The following is a 23,248-nucleotide window of genomic DNA, read 5'->3' as shown; positions in this document are numbered from 1 at the left end:
GCAGGTTTGGGAGAGTCCGACAGGGAGGGTACTTTACAGCTGGTTTTGCTGGTTCAACATGTTACAGCAGCCTCTTCTTATTAGTACTAAAACATGAATTAGTAGTCTACTGTAGTCTATGTAACAAGTTATTTCTGGACAGTGTGTCAATATGTATCCTACTGCAAAACCAAACATAGTAACAACCTTCTTAATATAGCAACATCAAATCTATCTGGCAATAAACACATGGAAACTGCGATCAAGTTCACCAATCACAGGGAGTGTGATAGAAAAGGAGAGATTGGGTTGGTTGGCCTCTAAACTTGGCTCAGACTATGGGATGTAAAAACTTGTCAGAGAACAAGGGAGTGTCTACTCTGCCAACAGCAGTACTTTGTTGTTATAACTTGTGTGCCTGGAACTTCACTATTGTTTAAGTTTGAATGCATGGGAAAACTTACAGTAGGCCTAATGACTAAAATGCAACAGGTGAAACAGAAACATACAGAATGCTCTAAAAACAAATATCTCATTAGAGGTAAAACAGCATAAAATTGTACATATTATCTGCACCTAAGATGCAGGGGAAATAGTTGCATTTGAGTGCAGAGTGGTAGACTAAATGTGTCTTCTGAGGAGGAGACTTCTGGCTATAGTTATGCATTGTGGACAGTGCTCTCTAGTGGACATTTTAGGCATGGAGCCATTGCTTTGCAACATTATACAAATTCATTCTATATAAATAATCGCAAACCTCCAACGAGACACCTATTTCAACCGTTTTCTTTCACATTGTCTGTGTGTTGAAGTGAATGTTTTTGTTGTTTTGACCCCTAGCATGATGTATATAATTATTGTATCTTCAACAGAGGGCGGAATTAAGTTAAGGTTATTCTCTCTCAGGAAACAGTGGGAGTCTGGGAAATCCTAGGGCCAACGGCAACAATAGCATAATCCTCTCTTTACATAGCGGGTTACTGTTTTCTCTAATTTGTTACTTTTACATGCACAAGTCTCCAATGAATGTTTTACAAACAGAGATCCAAGCTTTAAAATAACATGGCACTGTTATGGTACAGGGTTGTGGGCTCAGCTGCTCTCAAGTGTCTACTGAGTATTCTAACAGTAGCTGTCTGAGAAAGACTGTGAGAGGCCATCTGGGGTAGTGAAACTGAGAGTGCTCTGAGCAAGAGAGAAGACTCAGTGGATAGTCTGCTTCAGAGCTGCACTGTATCAGGAGGTTTTCTTTGGCTCGCACCCACCCACTAATTCCTCTCATGCTGTGCAAGGAAATGGAGCTGGTGGTTCATAACTGTCTGTTCCGTAGGACTGAAAATATGCCTACATCTCCCAAAGAACAGGAAGGACATCTCTGACTCGCTTATTATTGAAGCAAAATGGAACATTATAAGAAAGATATGAGGCTACATATCACTTTTTCAGTTCTGTACAAACAATAATTATCATGTTACTTTCGATGACAGTGAAGGTCTCGGGGTAATCAATAATAAAGAAAGATCAAGATGGCTTTCAGAGTATTAGATGTTTTATTGACAAAGACATGCAGAGACATACATGCCAGGGCCCCTGGGAGAAAACTCTAGAACAGGTCTCAAGTACATTTTCTCAAAGCCTTACTTTCTTGTTCATCTCTGTTTATACCTGGTTTTGCATCATAATGTGCCTTGCAATAATTGCTTACAGTAATCAAATTCAACATATCACAACAGCTTGAGTGTAGAGTTTCAATAAACCGGTAGGTAGACCATATTTGGCTAAGTTCCAGATGACGAGCTTCCAGATGACAAAATCAAATCAAATCAAATTTTATTAGTCACATACACATGGTTAGCAGATGTTAATGCGAGTGTAGCGAAATGCTTGTGCTTCTAGTTCCGACAATGCAGTAATAACCAACAAGTAATCTAACCTAACAATTCCACAACTACTACTTATCACACATAAAGTGTAAAGGGATAAAGAATATGTACATAAAGATATATGAATGAGTGGTGGTACAGAACGGCATGGCAAGATGCAGTAGATGATATAGAGTACAGTATACTATATGAGATGGGTAATGTAGGGTATGTAAACATTATATTAAGTGGCATTGTAATGCCAGCGGTAATGTAGGGTATGTAAACATTATATTAAGTGGCATTGTTTAAAGTGGCTAGTGGTACATTTTTACATAATTTCCATCAATTCCCATTTTTAAAGTGGCTGGAGTTGAGTCAGTATGTTGGCAGCGGCCGCTAAATGTTAGTGGTGGCTGTTTAACAGTCTGATGGCCTTGAGATAGAAGCTGTTTTTCGTCTCTCGGTCCCTGCTTTGATGGCACCTGTCTGACCTCGCCTTCTGGATGATAGCGGGGTGAACAGGCAGTGGCTTGGGTGGTTTGTTGTCCTTGATGATCTTTAATGGCCTTCCTGTGACATCGGGTGGTGTAGGTGTCCTGGAGGGCAGGTAGTTTGCCCCCGGTGGTGCGTTCTGCGACCTCACTACCCCCTGGAGAGCCTTACGGTTGTGGGCGGAGCAGTTGCCGTACCAGGCGGTGATACAGCCCGACAGGATGCTCTCGATTGTGCATCTGTAGAAGTTTGTGAGTGCTTTTGGTGACAAGCCGAATTCTTTCAGCCTCCTGAGGTTGAAGAGGCGCTGCTGCGCCTTCTTCACAAACGCTGTCTGTGTGGGTGGACCAATTCAATTTGTCCGTGATGTGTACCACCGAGGAACTTAAAACTTTCCACCTTCTCCCACTACTGACCCGTCGATGTGGATAGGGGGGTGCTCCCTCTGCTGTTTCTGAAGTCCACAATCATCTCCTTTGTTTTGTTGACGTTGAGTGTGAGGTTATTTCCTGACACCACACTCCGAGGGCCCTCACCTCCTCCCTGTAGGCCGTCTCGTCGTTGTTGGTAATCAAGCCTACCACTGTAGTGTCATCCGCAAACTTGATGATTGAGTTGGAGGCGTGCATGGCCACGCAGTCGTGGGTGAACAGGGAGTACAGGAGAGGGTCAGAACGCCACCTTGTGGGGCCCCAGTGTTGAGGATCAGCGGGGTGGAGATGTGTTACCTACCCTCACCACCTGGGGGCGGCCCGTCAGGAAGTCCAGGACCCAGTTGCACAGGGCGGGGTCGAGACCCAGGGTCTCGAGCTTGATACGAGTTGGAGGGTACTATGGTGTTAAATGCTGAGCTGTAATCGATGAACAGCATTCTCACATGGGTATTCCTCTTGTCCAGATGGGTTAGGGCAGTGTTGCAGTGGTGGTTGCGATTGCGTCGTCTGTGACCTATTGGGTCGGTAAGCAAATTGGAGTGGGTCTAGGGTGTCCGGTAGGGTGGAGGTGATATGGTCCTTGACTAGTCTCTCAAAGCACTTCATGATGACGGAAGTGAGTGCTACGGGCGGTAGTCGTTTAGCTCAGTTACCTTAGCTTTCTTGGGAACAGGAACAATGGTGGCCCTTCTTGAAGCATGTGGGAACAGCAGACTGGATAAGGATTGATTGAATATGTCCGTAAACACACCAGCCAGCTGGTCTGCGCATGCTCTGAGGACGCGGCTGGGAATGCCGTCTGGCCTGCAGCCTTGCGAGGGTTAACACGTTTAAATGTTTTACTCACCTCGGCTGCAGTGAAGGAGGCCCGCAGGTTTTGGTAGGGGGCCGTGTCAGTGGCACTGTATTGTCCTCAAAGCGGGCAAAAAGTTGTTTAGCCTGTCTGGGAGCAGACATCCTGGTCCGCGACGGGGCTGGTTTTCTTTTTGTAATCCGTGATTGACTGTAGACCTGCCACATACCTCTTGTGTCTGAGCTGTTGAATTGCGACTCGATTTTGTCTCTGTACTGGGAACTTAGCCTGTTTGATTGCCTTGCGGAGAGAATAGCTACACTGTTTGTATTCGGTCATGCTTCCGGTCACCTTGCCCTGGTTAAAGGCAGTGGTTCGTGCTTTCAGTTTCACGCGAATGCTGCCGTCAATCCACGGTTTCTGGTTTGGGAATGTTTTAATCGTTGCTGTGGGTACGACATCGTCAATGCACTTCCTAATCGAACTCGCTCCACCGAATCAGCATATTCGTCAATATTGTTGTTGGACGCAATGCGGAACATATTCCAATCCGCGTGATCGAAGCAGTTATGAAGCGTGGATTCAGATTGGTCGGACCAGCGTTGAACAGACTGAGGCGCGGAGCTTGTTGTTTAGTTTCTGTTTGTAGGCTGGAATCACAAAATGGAGTCGTGGTCAGCTTTTTCCGAAAGGGGTGCGGGGGAGGGGCCTTATATGCGTCGCGGAATTTAGTATAACAATGATCTAGGGTTTTCCCAGCCCTGGTAGCACAATCGATATGCTGATAGAATTTAGGGAGTTTTGTTTTTAGATTAGCCTTGTTAAAATCCCCAGCTACGATGAATGGCAGCTCAGGGTGTGTGGTTTCCAGTTTACAAAGAGTCAGATAAAGTTCGTTCAGGGCCATCGATGTGTCTGCTTGGGGGGGAATATATACGGCTGTGATTATGATTGAAGAGAATTCCCTTGGTAGATAATGCGGTCGACATTTGATTGTGAGGAGTTCTAGATCAGGTGAACAGAATGACTTGAGTTCCTGTGTGTTGTTATGATGATCACACCACGTCTCGTTAATCATAAGGCATACCCCCCGCCCTCTTCTTACCAAGAAAGATGTTTGTTTCTGTCGGCGCGATGCATGAAGAAACCAGCTGGCTGCACCGACTCCGTTAGCGTCTCTTGAGTTAGCCATGTTCCCGTGAAGCAGAGCACGTTGCAATCCCTGATGTCTCTCTGGAATGCTACCCGTGCTCGGATTTCATCAACCTTATTGTCAAGAGACTGGACATTGGCGAGTAGTATGCTAGGGAGTGGAGCGCGATGTGCCGTCTCCGAAGCCTGACCACGAGACCGCCTCGTTTGCCCCTTTTACGGCGTCGCACAGGGTCGCCGGCTGGGATCAGATCCATTGTATTGGGTGGAAGGCAAAACACTGGATCCGTTTCGGGAAAGTCATATTCCTGGTAGGAACGATGATGAGTTGACGTTAATCGTATATTCAGTAGTTCCTCCCGACTGTATGTAATGAAACCTAAGATTACCTGGGGTACCGATGTAAGAAATAACACATAAAAAAGCAAAATACTGCATATTTTCCAAGGAACGCGAAGCGAGGCGGCCATCTCTTTCCGGCGCCGGATGTTGATGACGAGCTTAATCATCAGTTAAATAAAAAAATATAAAATAAATAAAACAGACTTGAACTTAAAATGAGGGACAAACATACATGAATCATTAATCACATTAAATAAATAACAGCCTTCAGAAATATCTGTCGACGCATCAAAATAACTAGGGCTTTACAATGATGGTGGAAACTTTGGAAAATGTGGGGATTAAGTGGGTTAAAATTGTCCTAGAACTCAGTAAAACATGCCATGGGACATGTCAAAATGCAGATTTCTGGTACTTTAGCCAGTTTTATATATATAAATCAAATTTATTAAATGTTCTATGTGGTTTATATAAAAGGGCATGTCATTTAATATCACAGGCTTTAATAATTGAATATTGGTGCACAATTTCTACTTAATTGTGGGGCTCTCTGTGATTGTGAGTTCCATAGGGTGCACAAACCCAGCGTGTAGGCTGTCATTGTAAATAAGAATTAGTTCTTAACTGACTTGCCTAGTTAAATAATATCAAAGTGATGCAAAAAGGCACTCTATTCATGGAAAGAACCAGGCAGTCATTGGTATAACTCAAATACCTTTTCTCTTGTGTGTATTTAGTTTCAGGCTGATTGTGTTTGTATCATTGCCACAGCGCAGGGGCCTATGTCAAGTTTCAGTGTGTTTGTATGGGAGAAAAGCCCAGGGATGAAATACTTTCAAAAATCAGCAATGATAAAGATCATCAGAAATATGCATGGAACACGCATACAATGATCACCCTCAGAAGATCAAGTTCCACATGCTGATTTTCATATCAGAGAACAGCCTGTGTTGCGAGTGCCCACAGGGAGAAGGGGAGAAACGGAATTGGGCAAGGACCTAGATCTCCAAGTGGTTTTCAAATGCCAGCCAGCAGGAGGCATCCCTACATGCTCTGGCTAGTGGGTAGGCCTGTATCACATGAGTATCAACATCTTGTACGCTGTCTTCTCTGTTTGATACGCCAAACTCCCCAGAACATAAGGTTTGAAGAGGATAGGCCTACATGCTAACTTGGTGAATGTGAGACATGTAACGTGAATATTTTGCCATAGTGTTTAAGTGCGAACTATCACTAAACGATGCTATGTGATATTGGAGTGAGAGTGGAGTGGAAAAGGCAGAAAAAAAACAGGGAAATTATGCATACATTCTTTATGAAACACAATTTTCCACCATGGTGTCAACATTGATCCTCAATTACTTTGTTGCTCACTAATTGGATGTCAAGGTAAAGTTATAGCAACTGTTTGTGATCTAATCAAACTCATCCAGACATAATAGCCTAATTGTTCTGTACTCTGATTCTAAATCTGTTCTAATCATGCATGAGGCCTAAATGCATGTTCTGTTAGATTAAACTGTAAAGTGCAAACTCATGACCTCATCTAGGTTGCCTTGGGCTAAATACAGATAACTTAGCCTAGCTCTTATAGAACTGTGCCATACATTCAGATGCCATGCATTTGTATATTCTTATTTTGTCCTACCCTTGAAAGTCCTGTAATTTCCCCAGCCTAATCAGTGTTCACATCACACTCACTATCTGATTTTATTTTTTGGCAATTTAGGATGTTGCACAACGCATTCAGCCACCGGTGTCAGAACATATGTGTGTTTTCTCTAGCATTCTTGTCAATGTAGCTAGTTAAGGAGGAAAATGATGCCTTTACAGCCTGAATGGAGGATGTTTCATGTACAGTACCAGCCAGTCCACGAGGGACATGAGTGTATTACGGGGAATGCACATCAAGCCTAGAAGATAGCCTCTGCACTACATTTACAGATTACTTAACAGTCAAGGGCAGGCAGAGGTCAGTAATCCAGAAGGGTGGGGCAAAGGTACAGGACGGCAGGCAGAATGGTCAACACCAGGAAAACTAGGAAAGTGGAACAATCGAGAGACCCGAGCAGATGGGAAAACCACTGGTAGGCTTGACGAAACTAAAACAAACTGGAAACAGAGAACACAGGGATAAATACACAGGGGATCATGGGGAAGATGGGTGACACCTGGAGGGGGGTGGAGACATTCACAAAGACAGGTGAAATACCTACAGAAGAGTCCCCTCAGCCAGCTGGTTCTGTTCACAAACAGACCCCACAGGAAGAGCAACACAATTCGACCCAAACAAATGATGAGAAAGCAAAAAGATAATTGCTTGACACACTGGAAAGAATCAACCCAAATTTTTTTGCAAATTGGAACGCTATCTGTCCCTAAACAGAGAGTACACAGTGGCAGAATATCTTATCACGGTGACTGACCCAAAATTAAGAAAAACCTTGACTATGTACGTTACAGACTCAGTGAGCATAGCCTTGCTACTGAGAGAGGCTGCCATAGTCAGACTTGGATTTTTGCTACTGAGAGAAGACAGACTGTGTGCCCACAAAAATAATGGTGGAAACTGAGCTGCACTTCCTAACCTCCTGCCAAATGTATGACCACATTAGATACATATTTCACACAGAACCACAAAGATTTTGAAAACAAATCAAACATTGATAAACTCCCATATCTGTTAGGCGAAATACAGCAGTGTGCAATCAAAGCAGCGAGATTTGTGGCCGTTGCCATGTGAAAAGGGCAACCTGTGGAGCACAAACAACACTGTAAATACTATTTCACTTGCTTTGGCAATGTAAACATGTTTCCCATGCCAACAAAGCCCATCTGAATTTAACTGATTTCTTTCCGAGTTTTGAACGCTGCATCTTTCTAGAGCTCCGACTTTCCGACCTGAAGCTCACCGTCGTCGTGCTTTGGCCTCGTTTTTTTTCGCTGAGTTCCCAGTTGTCGTGAAAGCACCACAAGAGCGATGTTGAGTAGATTCATGATAAACAGACTAGCTAACGGTTGCCATCATTTGACTTCCCTACGAACAGGCTTGGGATATAGCTATCGTCATCACCGCAAATTCATTGTGTGGAAGAGACAACACATCAGGTAAATCCCGTGTAGAGATAACTAGGAAACAATATTTGAGAGGCTATCAGCTAGCTAACGTAACTAGCTAACGTTAATCTCCGTTTAGTTTTAAACTGATGTTACTCTATGTGAGCTAGCTAACGTTACATGACTGTTCTTTTGAAATGTTCCATTTTCACTGATGACAATAATATCTAACTAGATACCTAACTAGCTACAGTAGCAACTATACTAACTAGGCAGACCGTTGTATAACGTTAGCTAGCTGATGTAAACGTCCAGTCAAATCAAGGCTTCTCTCACGTCAACAAGTCCTAAATGCAGTAACGACGAGCTAGCAATTTATGTTTGATATAAACTGTGTCGATGTCTAGATAGCTAGCTACAAAACGTAAAGAGTGTTTGGTGGGTTGAGCGGATCATCTATGTAAATAACGTTACTATATCAAGAGGATTCAGGAAAAGGATGGATGAAGCTTTCTAGAAAGTTGCCTCACTAGAGAGAACTATGCTTGTTTTGTTGTATGTCACCCCCCGATTCAGTTCCATATGACAAAATAGTGTAGTTTAGTTGTTTTTTTTAAGGTAAATTATTGAAAATGATGATGGCTCATTCATATTCTACTTAAACATAAATTGGCAATGGCAGTTTTTTTGTAACATCACCATCATTGGTCCTCAATTACTTTGTTGGAATTCAGTGTTATGTTATAACAAATGAAGGCCTGTTTCAACTGTTTGTGATTAAATCAAACTCATCCAGACATAATGAAGTGCATGACTGAAGCGTCTCTGGRTGTCCCTTAAACCTAAGTGTTCTGTACTCTGATTCTGAATTTCTGATGCTGTTCTAATGTACGACGCTTAAATGCTTACTTTCCAAACAGCGCAAGTGCAAATTCCTGGCCTCATCTAGGTTGCCTTGGGTACAATACGGGTATTAACTTAGCCTAGCTCTTAAAGAATTGTGGCGTACATTCAGATGCCATGCATTTGTACATTTTTATTTCTATCATACCCTGGACATTCCTGTAATTTCCCCAGCTTAATCAGTCTTCACATCACACTCACTAACTGGTTGGATAGCTCTCCTCTGCCTTATCACTGCCTTAGATTACCAAGTCATTTGACAGGCTTATTTTTATTGCACTGTCTGGCATTCTGACTGTTTGTTTTGGAGCAGGCGGGCCAGCCTCTTAATCATTTTATGTTCACATTAGAGACGCCCTGACATGCATAGTGATCTCTCACAGGCCTGGTCAGCTGACCTGGGAAAGTGAAGCCTAGTAGGCTTAAGTATGGATGGCAGGACTGGACAGCTGGTGGCATAGCAGTGTCCTGCTCCCAAGGCTAGGCTGTGTTTGTTTTCAGACACGTGTAGTAGTCAGGTGAGGTTTACGTTGTTGTAGAGTCTGTTAGGGAAAGTGTTGGGCTAATCTGTAGCCAAGTTAATTGCGCTGCATTGCTGAGATGACATATGAGTCTGTAATACCAACATGTTTCAAGCAGACCACCATAGTCCCTGTGCCCAAGAACACTAAGGTAACCTGCCTAAATGACTACCGACCTGTAGCACTCACGTCTGTAGCCATGAAATGCTTTGAAAGGCTGGTCATGGCTCACATCAACACCATTATCCAAGAAGCCCTAGACCCACTCCAATTTGCATACTGCCCCAACAGATCCACAGATGATGCAATCTCTATTGCTCTCCACACTGCCCTTTCACACCTGAACAAAAGGAACACCTATGTGAGAATGCTATTCATTAACTACAGCTCAGCGTTCAACACCATAGTGCCCTCAGCTCATCACTAAGCTAAGGACCCTGGGACTAAACACTTCCCTCTGCAACTGGATCCTGGACTTCCTGATGGGCCGCCCCCAGGTGGTAAGGGTAGGTAACAACACATCCGCCACGCTGATCCTCAACACGGGGGCCCCTCAGTGGTGCGTGCTCAGTCCCCTCCTGTACTCCCTGTTCACTCATGACTGCACGGCCAGGCACTACTCCAACACCATCATTTAAGTTTGCTGATGACACAACAGGGGTAGGCATGATCACCGACAACGATAAGACAGCCTATAGGGAGGAGGTCAGAGACCTGGCTGTGTAGTGCAAGGACAACAACCTCTTCCTCAACATGATCAAGACAAAGGAGATTGTGGACTACAGGAAAAGGAGGACCGAGCACGCACCCATTCTCATCGATGGGGCTGTAGTGGAGCAGATTGAGAGCTTCAAGTTCCTTGGGGTCCACATCACCAACAAACTAACACGGTCCAAGCACACCAAGACAGTCAGTCGTGAAGAGGGCAAAACCTATTCCCCCTCAGGAGAATGAAAAGATTTGGCATGGGTCCTCAGATCCTCAAAAGGTTTTACAGATGCACCATCGAGAGCATCCTGACGGGTTGCATCACTGCCTGGTATGGCAACTGCTTGACCTCTAACCGCAAGGCACTACAGAGGGTAGTGCGTACGGCCCAGTACATCACCAGAACCAAACTTCCTGCCATCCAGGACCTCTATACCAGGAGGTGTCAGAGGAAGGCGATAAAAATTGTCAAATACTCCAGCCACCCTAGTCCTAGACTGTTCTCTCTTCTACCGCATGGCAAGCGGTACCGGAGCGCCAAGTCTAGGTCCAAGAGGCTTGTAAATAGCTTCTACCCCCAAGCCATAAAACTCCTGAACAGCTAATCAAATGGCTACCCAGACTATTTGCATTGCCTCCGCACATTGACTCTGTACCGGTACCCCCTGTATATAGCCCCGCTATTGTTATTTACTGCGGCTCTTTAATTTAATTATTTGTTATTCTATCTTTTTTTTTTTTGGTGTATTTTCTTTAAACTGCATTGTTGGTTAAGGGCTTGTAAGTAAGCATTTCATGGTAAGGTACCTGTTGTATTCGGTGCATGTGACAAATACAATTTGATATCTAGTTCTTCACTGTTCCAATATTGTCAGCTTCTCCTGTGTCATTTGGCCAGTCAATCTTCTTTATGCTAAATTTCTTATTGACACAGGCTAAGTTGGTTACACAAGACAGCTTTGCTGCTCCATTTGTGTGGCAATGTGCTTGTTTTATTTAAAGGCTACTGAGATTGTCTTGGGTAAGTGCTTGTGTTGTCAGGTGAATGAATTGAAGTCATAGAAATGCCATGATGCAGTCGACTGTGATTAATGGGCATGCATGTGTTAGTATCTTGGAGACTAAATGTTATTGCGCCAATGTTTGAGAGAAGCAAGTTGTCTATAATTAACCTAGCACTTGTTAATGGCTGCATACTGTTAGTGTTTTTCATTTGCCTGAGAAAGTAGCAATTGCAATTTCCAAATAGGACCACATGCAATAAACTTTTGTCATCTTTTTTCTCTCTCCCTTTTTCTTATAGGCTGTTGGACCTGACAGAAGAGCAGGCTCTATAGGTGGAAACTCCCCACTGTCATCAGCAGGTAATCATGACTAATGTCCCTTCTCTTCACCCTGCTGCTATGGGTTCTGTTTTTCTGTAAATATTGGCGGATTTAAGAGGTCATTTCTGTTTTAATGTCAGACTGCCAACTCATTGCTAAACTCCCTAATGTTTGCTGTCGTGAGTGTGTTAGGATAATTAACATTACTAATGTTTATCATCTAACACACATTTAGGTAAAGGGTGGATTGAAAGCAATTGCCATTGTTTTTGTCTTAAATCCCTGCAAATGTAATATTCTAGAGGCCTCAGAGGCAGTAGCCTAGCCCTAGCCTAAACCCAGCGTTATCCAGCAATACTGTTGAATGTTGTCTGCATCCATCATATTTATCATACCAATTCACTTGATTGAAAAGATCTAGGGTCTACCAAGACGAGTCAATACTGAAACAAACTGTCAGATAAGTACATTTATTTGAATGCATCAGTAGCTGAAGTGCGAGACAGCTGCTGTATCATGTTGCAGTGTGTGGGTATTGAACTGACTGTCAGTGAACTGATAGGCCTGTGTGCGTGTTCTTCTCACAGAGTGGCTGAGTGAGTCCAAGGCCAGTGGTGAGTGGAGCTTCTACCCCAGGCCCCCCATCCAAAGGTCCACCCAGCATGTCCAGCGACCCACCTCCTCCCTACCCCGGAGGTCCCAGCGCCCCTCTTATCGAGGAGAAGAATGGACAGCCAGCCGTTCCGGGTACAATTATTCTATAATGGTCTGTTATTGTATGATGTGGAGGAAAAAACATTTAGTTTGGGGCAAGACTACAAAAAGAGACTATTTTACAAAAGGACAGAAGTCCAGGGTAGGAACCACGCACAGGCATACCTGTGAACTTCATCAGAGCTCTGACGAAGGCCGTGAGGCCGATATGTAAGCTTATTAAAGATCAGTGATACTATCAAGAGCAGTGTGCGGTTTTCTTTTTCATTCATGAAGTTCAACTATTGCCATGCACCTGCAATAAGTTTGCTCAGATGTGCTAGTGCCTTTTGAATACCTGTGAACTTCAAAATACCATCTGGTTTCTTTGACTGGGCTGCTGATTTAGTATTTGCACTGTAGCTGACTAGCTGTAGGGAAACTGGTGTGAATTTGCATAATTGCCTCCCATAACAGCTCTTGTGTGGCTGGTTAGAGGAAGGCCTAGAGAAACATCACCAGGAAAACCTTGAAAGTAGGCCCTGTCTGTGAACAAATCTTTATTTGTCTGGCTCCCCTTCCACCCCAGGTTTCCTTACAACAAAATACTGTTTTGATCAGCCAAAGGAATGTCATCAACAAAGTGTATTTGTTACAACTACGTAACAAATCCTTGAGAATTGTAAATCTATGAAAAAGCACAAGTGCGGCTATTCTGGACCTAGTAACAGATGATGATGCATGTTCTCAATAATGGGCAAATGCCTTACTTGATTTAAGCCCAACATAAGTCATGTTTCTTCAATCAATCATTGCTGTGAAAGCTCACTAATAAATCCTTCTTGTTTGTCTGTGTTTTCTCTCCCAGGCTCGGCGGCCCCTGTAACGACGGGTCCTCCTCAGGGGCCCTCCCTGCCTCCAGACTATGGCCCTCCACCCTACGAGGCCACGCTACAGCCAGGCTTCTTGCCGCCACACGTCCCAGGAGATGGGGCCATGCCCATACCACATGGTAGGCATACACTGGTCTACAGGGGGAATGAAATAAGATGGGCGACTCTAAATGCATACACATGTCATTTGGCATAGCACCTGTATACAGAACATAAACAGTACATACCTCCTTGTGTTTTTACTCTACAGGTGGCTTCTACCCTCCGCCAGGTCACTTTGGCCCGGGGCAGTTTGGCCCGGGGCAGTTTGGTCCGGGGCCCATTCAATTTGGGCCTGTGGCAGGTCAGACGGCTCACACGGTGCTGGCACCCCCTGGGACAGCTACCACAGTGACCGTGCTACAGGGGGAGATATTCCAGACAGCACCCGTACAGACTGTGTGTCACCACTGCCAGCAGCCCATCATCACCCGCATCAACCACAGCGTGGGCCTCATGAATGCTGTCTTCTGCCTCTTCTGCTTCTTTGTTGGGTAAGAGGAAGAATTGGTGTACTACATTGTATATAGGTTATGTAAGGGATAACCAACAAGTGGCTATGCGTTCTATGGAAAATAATAAACAACGTTGGAAGGTGTGTTCCACGACATGTTAGTTACATTATTTTTCCAGAGAACGCATAAAGCCCAGAGTTGATTATCTCTTTCACACCATAGCTATAATTGAACACAGTTGCTGCTAGAAATGTGTTCATTTGCAGGTAGAAATGTGTTCAACATCCACTGAAGTAGCTAACAAGTTTCCTAGGTACAGTGCCTTCAGAAAGTATTCATACCCCTTGACTTATTCAATATTTTGTTACAGCCTGAATTAAAAATGTATTAAATGTGTTATTTTTTATTCTCACCCATCTACACATAATACCCTATAATGACAAAGTGAAAACATGTTTTTAGAAATGTTAGCAAATTTGTTAACTTCTCTGCGCTACGGGATCATTTTCCTAAACAACCGCTGAATTGCAGGGCGCAAAATATTACTAAAAATATTTTACCTATCATGTCAATCACAAGTAAAATACCAAAACACAGCTTAGCTTGTTGTTATCCACCTATCGTGGTCAGATTTTGAAAATATGCTTTACAGAGAAAGAAATCCAAGCTTTTGTGAGTGTATCAATCAATGCTAGAACAGCTAGCCCCAAATTAGCATGGTCACGAAAGTCAGAAAAGCAATAAAATGAATCGCTTACCTTTGATAATCTTCGGATGTTTGCACTCACGAGACTCCCAGTTACACAAGTTCTTTTTGTTCGATAAATATTACTTTATAACAAAAAACGCCATTTGGGTTGCGCGTTATGTTCAGAAAACCAAAGCCTCGTTCCGTTCAACGAAAATTCCAAAAAGTATCCGTAATGTTCGTAAAACATGTAAAATGTTTTTTATAATCAATCCTCAGGTTGTTTTTAACAAACATAATCGAAATATTTCAACCGGACCGTAACCTATATCAATAAGAGAGAAAAAGAAAATGGGAGCTACCCCTCTCGCGCACAGGAAGTAATCAGAGGACACCTGACTATTTTAAGAAATCTTGCTTGTTTTTCAAAATAAAAGCCTGAAACTATGTCTAAAGCCTGGTCACAGCCTGAGGAAGCCATTGGAAAAGTAATCTGGTTGATACCCCTTTAAATGGAAGAAACACGGGCCAGGAAACACAGATAAAAAAAGAAAGAAAATCACGTCCGGGTTAGATTTTCTCAGGTTTTCACCTGCAGAATCAGTTTTGTTATACTCACAGACAATATTTTGACAGTTTTGGAAACTTTGGAGTGTTTTCTATCCTAATCTGTAAATTATATGCATATTCTACGATCTGGACCTGAGAAATAGTCCGTTTACCGTGGGAACGTTATTTAAAATAAAATAAAAAATCTGACCCCTATCGTCAAGAGGTTAAATGAAATACAGAAATATTTAATTTACATGAGTAATCACACCACTGAGTCAATACCTTGTAGAAGCAGCGATTACAGTCTTTCTGGGTAAGTCTCGAAGAGCTTTCCACACCTGGATTGTGCAACATTTGCCCATTATTATTTTCTAAATTCTTCAAACTCTGTCAAATTGGTTGTTGATCTTTGCGAGACCACCATTTTTGTCTCCCACTGTCTGGTGGAAAGCAGACTGAACCAGGATTTCGCCTGTGCTTAGCTCCATTCTGTTTCATTTTTATCCTGAAACTCCCCAGTCCTTAATGACTACAAGAATACCCATAACATGATGGAGCCACCACTATGCTCGAAAATATGAAGAGTGGTACTCGGTAATTTTTTTTCTTGAACACAAAGTGTTAATTGTTTTGCCACATTTTTGCAGTATTACTTTAGTGCCTTGTTGCAAACAGTATGCATGTTTTGGAATATTTTTATTCTGTACAGGCTAACTCTTTTTCACTGTGTCAATCAGGTCAGTATTGTGGAGTAACTACAATGTTGTTGCTCCATCCTCACAGCCATTAAACTCTAACTGTTTTAATGTCACCCATTCGCTTCATGGTGAAATCCCTGAGCGGTTTCCTTCCTCTCCGGCAATTGAGTTAGGAAGGACGCCTATATCTTTATAGTGACTGGGTGTGTTGATACACCATCCAAAGTGTAATTAATAACTTCACCATGCTCAAAGGAATATTTAATGTCTGTTTTTTTTTTTTTTACCCGTCTACTAATAGGTGCCCTTCTTTGAGAGGCATTGGAAAACCTCCCTGGTCTTTGTGGTTGAACCTGTGTTTGAAATTCACTGCTCGACTGAGGGACCATTTTTTTTGGGGGGGGGGGGTGCAAGCCAGCAAAGCCAGCAAAGCCACAACATTAAACAATAAATTAATTGCACTATAAAGGTGACAAATGGTGTCCACAAACCGTTAGGGCCTACATAAAGCTGTCCTAACAGCAGAATCCCAACAGCAGTCCCAACACCTTACCTGTGCTACAGCTGGCTATCAGTGGAGCCTTGTCTGGCAGCAAAACAGTTCATTCAGCCCCATTTACTGCCTTTTAAAAAACATAGCTGATATGGCTGACTTGCTTAAACAAATGTGGTTTCTACTGACAATTGAGATGTACAAACTGTGGCATAAGGGGACGATAAGTGGATAAGAGGCAATCCGTAATTTCGATTAAGACAATCAGTGCGCTAGGACAGACGTAGTCAATATAACTATTTGTTCTGAATTCTGCCGCAGTACATTTCAAAGGTGCTGAACATCGGCCGTTCTTACAGTAATCTCTCTGTACACCAAGTCAGAACTGTAGGATAAATAAAGGGCACATAAGCAGACAATGAAAGGTCTTACAATATTCAATGATTACATTTCTCTAAAACAGGTTATAGTCCACATGTGCACCACAAAGTCAGGGCAGTAGGTGAAATGGGGTGAGGCACATGGGCTACTACACAAGCTTACTACACAACATGCACTTAGTATTACTTTCTTAGCTACTGTATACATATCTCCCTGGCATATTACATAATTTATGCAGCAGCATACAACACATTTGTGGACTCACCTTGTTATGCTGTGCTCACTTGAACAGGAAGGTGGCGCAGCGGTCCTTTGTGGGCAAATTTTGTCATCAAAGTCTGGCATTCTCTGGATTTATGTTGCTTCAAGACAACTGGGAATTTGGGGAAAAAACTAGGTCGAATCATGATTACGTCAGTGATCTTCAGGTCGTAGCTCTAGAAAGAGGCCCGAGTTCCTGACTTACAATTCCGAGTTGGATGACTGTTTAAAACTTAATTCCACAGCCGGGGCTCGTTTTTCCCCCCAGAGTTCCTAGTTGTCTTGAACTCACTGAAGTCAGATTTCCAAGTTAAGTTGTTTTGAGCGTGACAGAAATCATGTTGGATTGGGCCTCCCGGGTGGCGCAGTGGTCTAAGGCAGAGACTCTGGGTTCGAGCCCAGGCTCTGTCGCAGCCGGCCGCGACCGGGAGGTCCATGGGGCGACGCACAATTGGCCAGCGTCGTCCGGGTTAGGGAGGGTTTGGCCGGTAGGGATATCCTTGTCTCATCGCGCACTAGTGACTCCTGTGGTGGGCCGGGCGCAGTGGACGCTGACCAGGTCGCTAGGTGTATGGTGTTTCCTCCGACACATTGGTGCGGCTGGCTTCCGGGTCGGATGCGAGTGTTAAATTGCATTGCCCAATTTACAGTAAAAAAAATACCATGAGTGCACAACAACAAAAGGCTTTTATCACAGCAACAATGTATTTCCTTTCAAATGGTACCAATTATATGCATATCCTTGCTACAAGCAATTAGATTTGGGTCATTTTAGGTGAAAATTGGAGAGAGAAAAAAGGGTACGATCTGTTCATTAAATCTCAATTGAATCCAATTTAAGTTCAGGCTGTAACACAACAAAATCTGGAAAAGTCACGGGGTGTGAATACTTTCTGAAGACACTGTAGCGAGAGTAGTTGCCTCAGTAACCAAACAGACTTGCTAGTATAGCTAACCAAACCATCAGTCCTGCTTGCTGTTATGAAAATCGAATGCAACAATGACAATGTTTTCAATTAAACTTTTGCTTTCAAAAGCAGCTCACGCATAGAACATATAAGAATGAAGTAGCCATTGAATTCTACCATGCGTCATAAGGAAATAATGCACGCTCTAGAATGACCTTCAAGTCAATCAGAAACGAGTATTCAACAATGCCATGGTATAAACACAGAATAGTATACTACGGCAGGAAATATTTGATTTCAGGCCAAACACCACAGAATGAAATGAAGGCGAGCAGCGGGTTGTTAGCTATAATAAGACTATTGATTTTGGTCTGTATTCTCTGGTGGTTTGTTTCGTCATTTATTTTCTCTCTCCTCTACCACAGGTGTGATCTGGGCTGCTGCTTGATTCCCTGTCTGATTGATGATCTCAAGGATGTGATACACACCTGCCCTTACTGCAAGGGCTACATCTACACATACAAGCGTATCTGCTAACCACCAACAGACAGACACGTGTATATATATATATATATACACAGTGGGGCAAAAAAGTATTTAGTCAGCCACCAATTGTGCAAGTTCTCCCACTTAAAAAGATGAGAGAGGCCTGTAATTTTCATCATAGGTACACTTCAACTATGACAGACAAAATGAGGGGGGAAAATCCAGAAAATCACATTGTATGATTTTTTAAATGAATTTATTTGCAAATTATGGTGAAAATAAGTATGCGTCAATACAAAAGTTTATCTCGAATACTTTGTTATATAGCCTTTGTTGCAGGATGACTACGAGGTCAAACTTTTCCTGCTAAGTCTCTACATAGGTTTCTCACACTGTTGCTTGGTATTGTTGGCCCATTCCCTCCATGTCAGATTTAGCTTCCTCTGAGCAGTTGATGTTTTGGGCTGTCTCTGGGCAACACGGACTATTTCAACTCCTCCAAAGATTTTTTATGGGTTGATTATCGGAGACTGGGTAGCCACTCCAGGACCGTGAAATGCTTTTACGAAAGCCACTCCTTCTTGCCCGGCGGTAACATTTATACTAAACTGTGTTTGGGATAACCTGTCATGCCGAAAGACCCAGCCACGTTTCGTTCTTACAATGCCCTTGCTATGGAAGAGGTTTTTCACTCAAAAATCTCACGCCCATACAGGGCCCGCATTCATACTTTCCTTTACACGATCAGTCGTCCCTGTCCCCTTGCAGATAAACAGCCCCAAAGCATGATGTTCCACCCCCATGCTTCACAGCTAGGTATGTGTTCTTTGATGCCAACTCAGCCATTCTTTGCCTCCAAACACGACGAGTGAGTTTTAACCAAAAATTTCTTATTTGGGCTTTCATCTGACCATATGACATTCTCCCAATCTTCTTCTGATCATCCAAATGCTCTCTAGCCAAACTTCAGACGGGCCTGGACATGTACTGGCTAAGCAGGGGGACACTCTGCACTGCAGGATTTGACAGTCCCTGGCGCTAAGTGTGTTACTGATGCGTAGCTTTGTTACTTTGGTCCCAGCTCTCTCAGGTCATTCACTAGGTTCCCCCCGTTGTGGTTCTGGGAGTTTTTGCTCACCTTCTTGCTGATCATTGTGACCCCACAGGTGAGCACCTTGCCGTTGAGCCCCAATCGAGGGAGATTATCAGTGCGTCTTGTTATGTCTTCCATTTCCTTAATAATTGCTCCCACAGTTGATTTCTTTCAAACCAAGCTTGCCTTACCTATTGCAGATTCAGTCTTTCCCAGCCTGGTGCAGGTCTACAATTTTGTTTCTGGGTGTCCTTGCAGCTCTTTTGTCATGCGACATAGTGTGAGTTGGAGGTGACTGTTGAGTTGTGACAGTTCTTTTATACTGATAACAAGTTCAAACAAAAGTTCCATAATACAGGGTAACGAGTGGAGGACAGAGAGCCTCTTAAAGAAGAAGTTACAGGTCTGTGAGAGCCAGAAATCTTGCTTGTTTGTAGGTGACCAAATACTTACTTTCCACCATAATTTGCAAATAAATTCATTAAAAATCCTACAATGTGATTTTCTGGATTTTTTTCCCTCATTTTGTCTGTCATAGTTGAAGTGTACCTATGATGAAAATTACAGGCCTCTCATCTTTTTAAGTGGGAGAACTTGCACAATTGGTGGCTGACTAAATACTTTTTTTGCCCCACTATCTTATGCACACATTAACTCACAGCTCCTCATGGTTGTAGTTGCAGCCTATGTTCTTTCTCCAACATTTGCTCAGTGTGTCGTGCTTAATTTAGCCCTCCTAACTTTACCCTCACTTTCTAAAGCACTTGTTCACACTCACTATACTTACTGTATATCAAAGGAGGCTGGTGGGAGGAGCTGTAAGAGGACAGGCTCATTGTAATGGCTGGAATGGAATCCATGGAACGGAGTCCAACACGTTGTCCATGTGTTCGACTTGTTTGGTACTATTCCATTGATTCCATTCCAGCCATTACAATGAGCTTGTCCTCCTATAACTCCCCCCACCAGCCACCTCTGATATATATATTGTCTAGACTCACTTACACTTATGTACAGGCATTTAGATAAGTGCTAGATAGACACGTCACACAGGACTGAACCTGATCTAAAAACAGAAACCTATAACAATTGAGAAAAGATGAGTTGCAGACACGGTACATCTTGCATACTTTATAAAAAGGTCTTTGGTTACGGGAAGGCTTTGAATTTGACATTTATGGAGCAAACTTGAGGGGTAGAGAAAGGTCACACTTTGGGAAAGCTGTAAATATTTGTCACTTTAATCAAAATCGTCAGTATGTTGTTGTTTTTGTAATTATTTAATGTATTTTAACATGTTAATATTGAGGACAATGAAGGTTATGTCCATGTCTGAAACCTACTTTATGTTTATGTTCTATCACCTTGTTTGTCCTACAACCTCAATGTATATCCATTTCAAATGTTACAAGGAAATAACCATGTATCAGATTTGTCAGGACAAACTCGAGTCGGTAAGACTGAGTTTAATTTATTTAGTTTTTCTCACTTAAGTGAGAGAAGTATGTGTTACTGTCTTTTTTAATTCTCTCTGTGCTTTAGATAGTCACTTGATGTCCAGTGATTTTTGCTAGAGCTGTTACACAATAATGCCAGTCATGTCCATATTAATGTATTCAATTTTGATAATGAAGAAAATGTGTGCTTGTATAATGGTATTGCGACTGCACAAGTTCCCATGTGAAATTTCATACATTCATAAAACCATAATTGCCATGACTTTAATGTACCGTTTTTATTTATTTAAGTGGTTTGGACTGTCATTCAGTTAGATACTTTATAGCCTTGCTTGCCAAGCTTCATTATCATTAAGACCCAACTGGTAAGGAGACTAGCTAGTTTTTGTAAGACTTTTGTCAACAACTTGGACTATATGTCGTATTAAGGATAATTTGCATGTGGCTTGGTGTCAAATGAAATGTCTGAGTGAACCTGATCTTTACTCATAATCCTGTACTTTCCACAAACACATCACCTGTCACTGATGCACTGCTACACTGAGCTTCAACATCCATGCAGTCACCGAGCACCATAACCAAGCACATGTCAGAGGCTGAGACTTTCTAGTTGATCTATCAGTCCACCCTGAAAAAACAGGTTTCCTTGTATTTTTCCGTATAGGAAGGGAACAGAGCGAAGCCGACCTGGCTGGCAGAGTCCAATCCGCTCTGCTGGAGAGGCACATTAGAATGATGAAGCGCTCTGCATGATATCACTGTAATTTTGTGCACTCGTCCTCTCTCAGGCCATATGTCCAGTCTGTGTCACGAGGCCAATGTGTGTCAACCTGTGCTGCTGGCCCACACACTACTCTGTCCTGCCCAATCCAAAACAGATTATCCTTTCACTGGTCATGTCTGTCAGCTGATGTTCAGAGGGAATAATTCAAGTAGAGTGCATCCAGGGTTTTTCCCTCGTCAGTGTTTTACTACCTTTTTTGATGTGTTACATAACTTCTAATGATAAACAGAATGTCCTTCACATTCAACCTCATCTCAAATAATTGTTTTCATATTTAGCATTTCTGTGCATAAACCTGCTACATTATCTGTTCAAGCAAAGTTAAGGTCTCAAAGCCACAATCTGCTCTTTCTCTTTAGTGTTCCTTGTCTAGGTTTGATCACTATTGCTCTGATGCATGTTAGTGTGAGATGCCATAGAGATACAGGTGTACAAAAGCAAGTTCGTCACCAAGTCTTGGCTGAAATAATGTTATCTCGAATGCAGATTCAAGTGATGTTATCACCTGCTTCATATTAACGTATTCGATCTAGTCCAAGTACACCAATATATGGTATGCAAGATCTTTTGTCTGCTTCATTTGAGTCTCATCTCCTCTCAATACTACCAATAACCAGCATGCTTATATACAGTAAACACTGACGGCAGGTGGAGTATGTCTGCATGTACATGCATTCTTATGGATATGTTTCACAGGCTGGTCTCTTAACTTTGTACGCTCTTGAATCTTCTACATGCAGTGAGAAGTGGCTTGAAGCTGTGTAAGAACATGTAGTAAAAGCACAGTTTAGGGATTGTATTTAACTTTAAGCACAATGATGGTCTTTGTTGTTGGTAGATAGTTTGGTCTGTTGCCCCCTCAAAAAAATAAAGAATTGTATAATACACATGCACATCTAAATGATGAGTTGGCTCATTACTGTTGCATACAGTGCAGTTATTTTAACAAAACAAACCAGTATTTGTGATTTTATGTTATTAGTAATTCATCAGATAGTCATACTCTTTCGATCCAAAAACAAAGTCATTTTTATAGTATGTAAAACAAATCGAGGAGAAATAAAATGACTCCAATGGATTCTGGCCATTTGGCAACTACTCAAACACAAATGATGTATCTTCAGCTATAAATTGGAAGTGCAATTGACTTCTGAATGTAATCGGAAACACAAAGAGAAGTTAACTGATCACAATGCTAAATAAAGCAAGGACATACTCTTGTGTATAAAGCATATTTAGTAGACGTGTATATTACATCAACTCTTGCTACTTTTCCCCCAACACGCTCACCGCCAATGGTGTGGTCAACTAGTAGCCATGTGGTCCAGTCTATTTGTGCTATTAGCAAACGCCTGTTTATTCACTGTTATGTCAAAGCTGTCTGGCATGACAACAGAAGATTTAGCTACAGCACATACACTATAAAACCAGGTTAGCTGACTCAACTAGTGTTCTCAGGTAGAGATCCAATTGAACACCTGTTTAGTCTCTCCAGCGATGTCCACACTCATAATTGCAGCACTTGTAGAACGTTGTCATCGGTTCATCTGCAGATCTTGTCTGAATCTGCATGAAGAATGCTCGGGGGTGTTCACACTTGGGACATTTTTCTAAAGAACACAAATATGAGGGTTAGAGTAAATACATACCTGGCTATAAGTAACAGTGAATATTGGCCATTATGACCACTTGTCCTCTATAGGTCTGGTGGTGGACACAGGAGGCTGGGCAAATCTAATCCAGCTATGCCATCTGCCAGCCTTTGGGCTACAATCCAGCCAGTGTTCTATCATTTT

At 42.6% G+C, this 23,248-nt stretch overlaps 1 protein-coding gene across 2 annotated transcripts; it reads left to right on the top strand.

The window, feature by feature from the left end:
* Positions 1–8,024: 8,024 nt before the first annotated feature.
* LOC112075026 (cell death-inducing p53-target protein 1-like) lies at positions 8,025–18,327 on the top strand. Of its 2 annotated transcripts, XM_024142078.2 has the most exons (6): positions 8,025–8,165; positions 11,550–11,610; positions 12,159–12,318; positions 13,133–13,276; positions 13,408–13,690; positions 18,058–18,326. In XM_024142078.2, the coding sequence occupies exons 3-6, from the start codon at positions 12,234–12,236 to the stop codon at positions 18,167–18,169; spliced, it is 624 nt and encodes a 207-aa protein (XP_023997846.1). In that variant the 5' UTR covers positions 8,025–8,165; positions 11,550–11,610; positions 12,159–12,233; the 3' UTR covers positions 18,170–18,326. The 2 variants fall into 2 exon arrangements, with proteins under 2 accessions (XP_023997846.1, XP_023997847.1); XM_024142079.2 differs by lacking the exons at positions 8,025–8,165; positions 11,550–11,610 and adding an exon at positions 11,708–11,758 and having other exon boundaries at positions 18,058–18,327.
* The last annotated feature ends 4,921 nt before the right edge of the window (positions 18,328–23,248 follow it).

The sequence above is a fragment of the Salvelinus sp. IW2-2015 genome, unplaced genomic scaffold, assembly GCF_002910315.2.
Source record: "Salvelinus sp. IW2-2015 unplaced genomic scaffold, ASM291031v2 Un_scaffold2944, whole genome shotgun sequence".
NCBI lineage: Eukaryota > Metazoa > Chordata > Actinopteri > Salmoniformes > Salmonidae > Salvelinus > Salvelinus sp. IW2-2015.
This window is presented reverse-complemented; position numbering and strand designations above follow the sequence as displayed.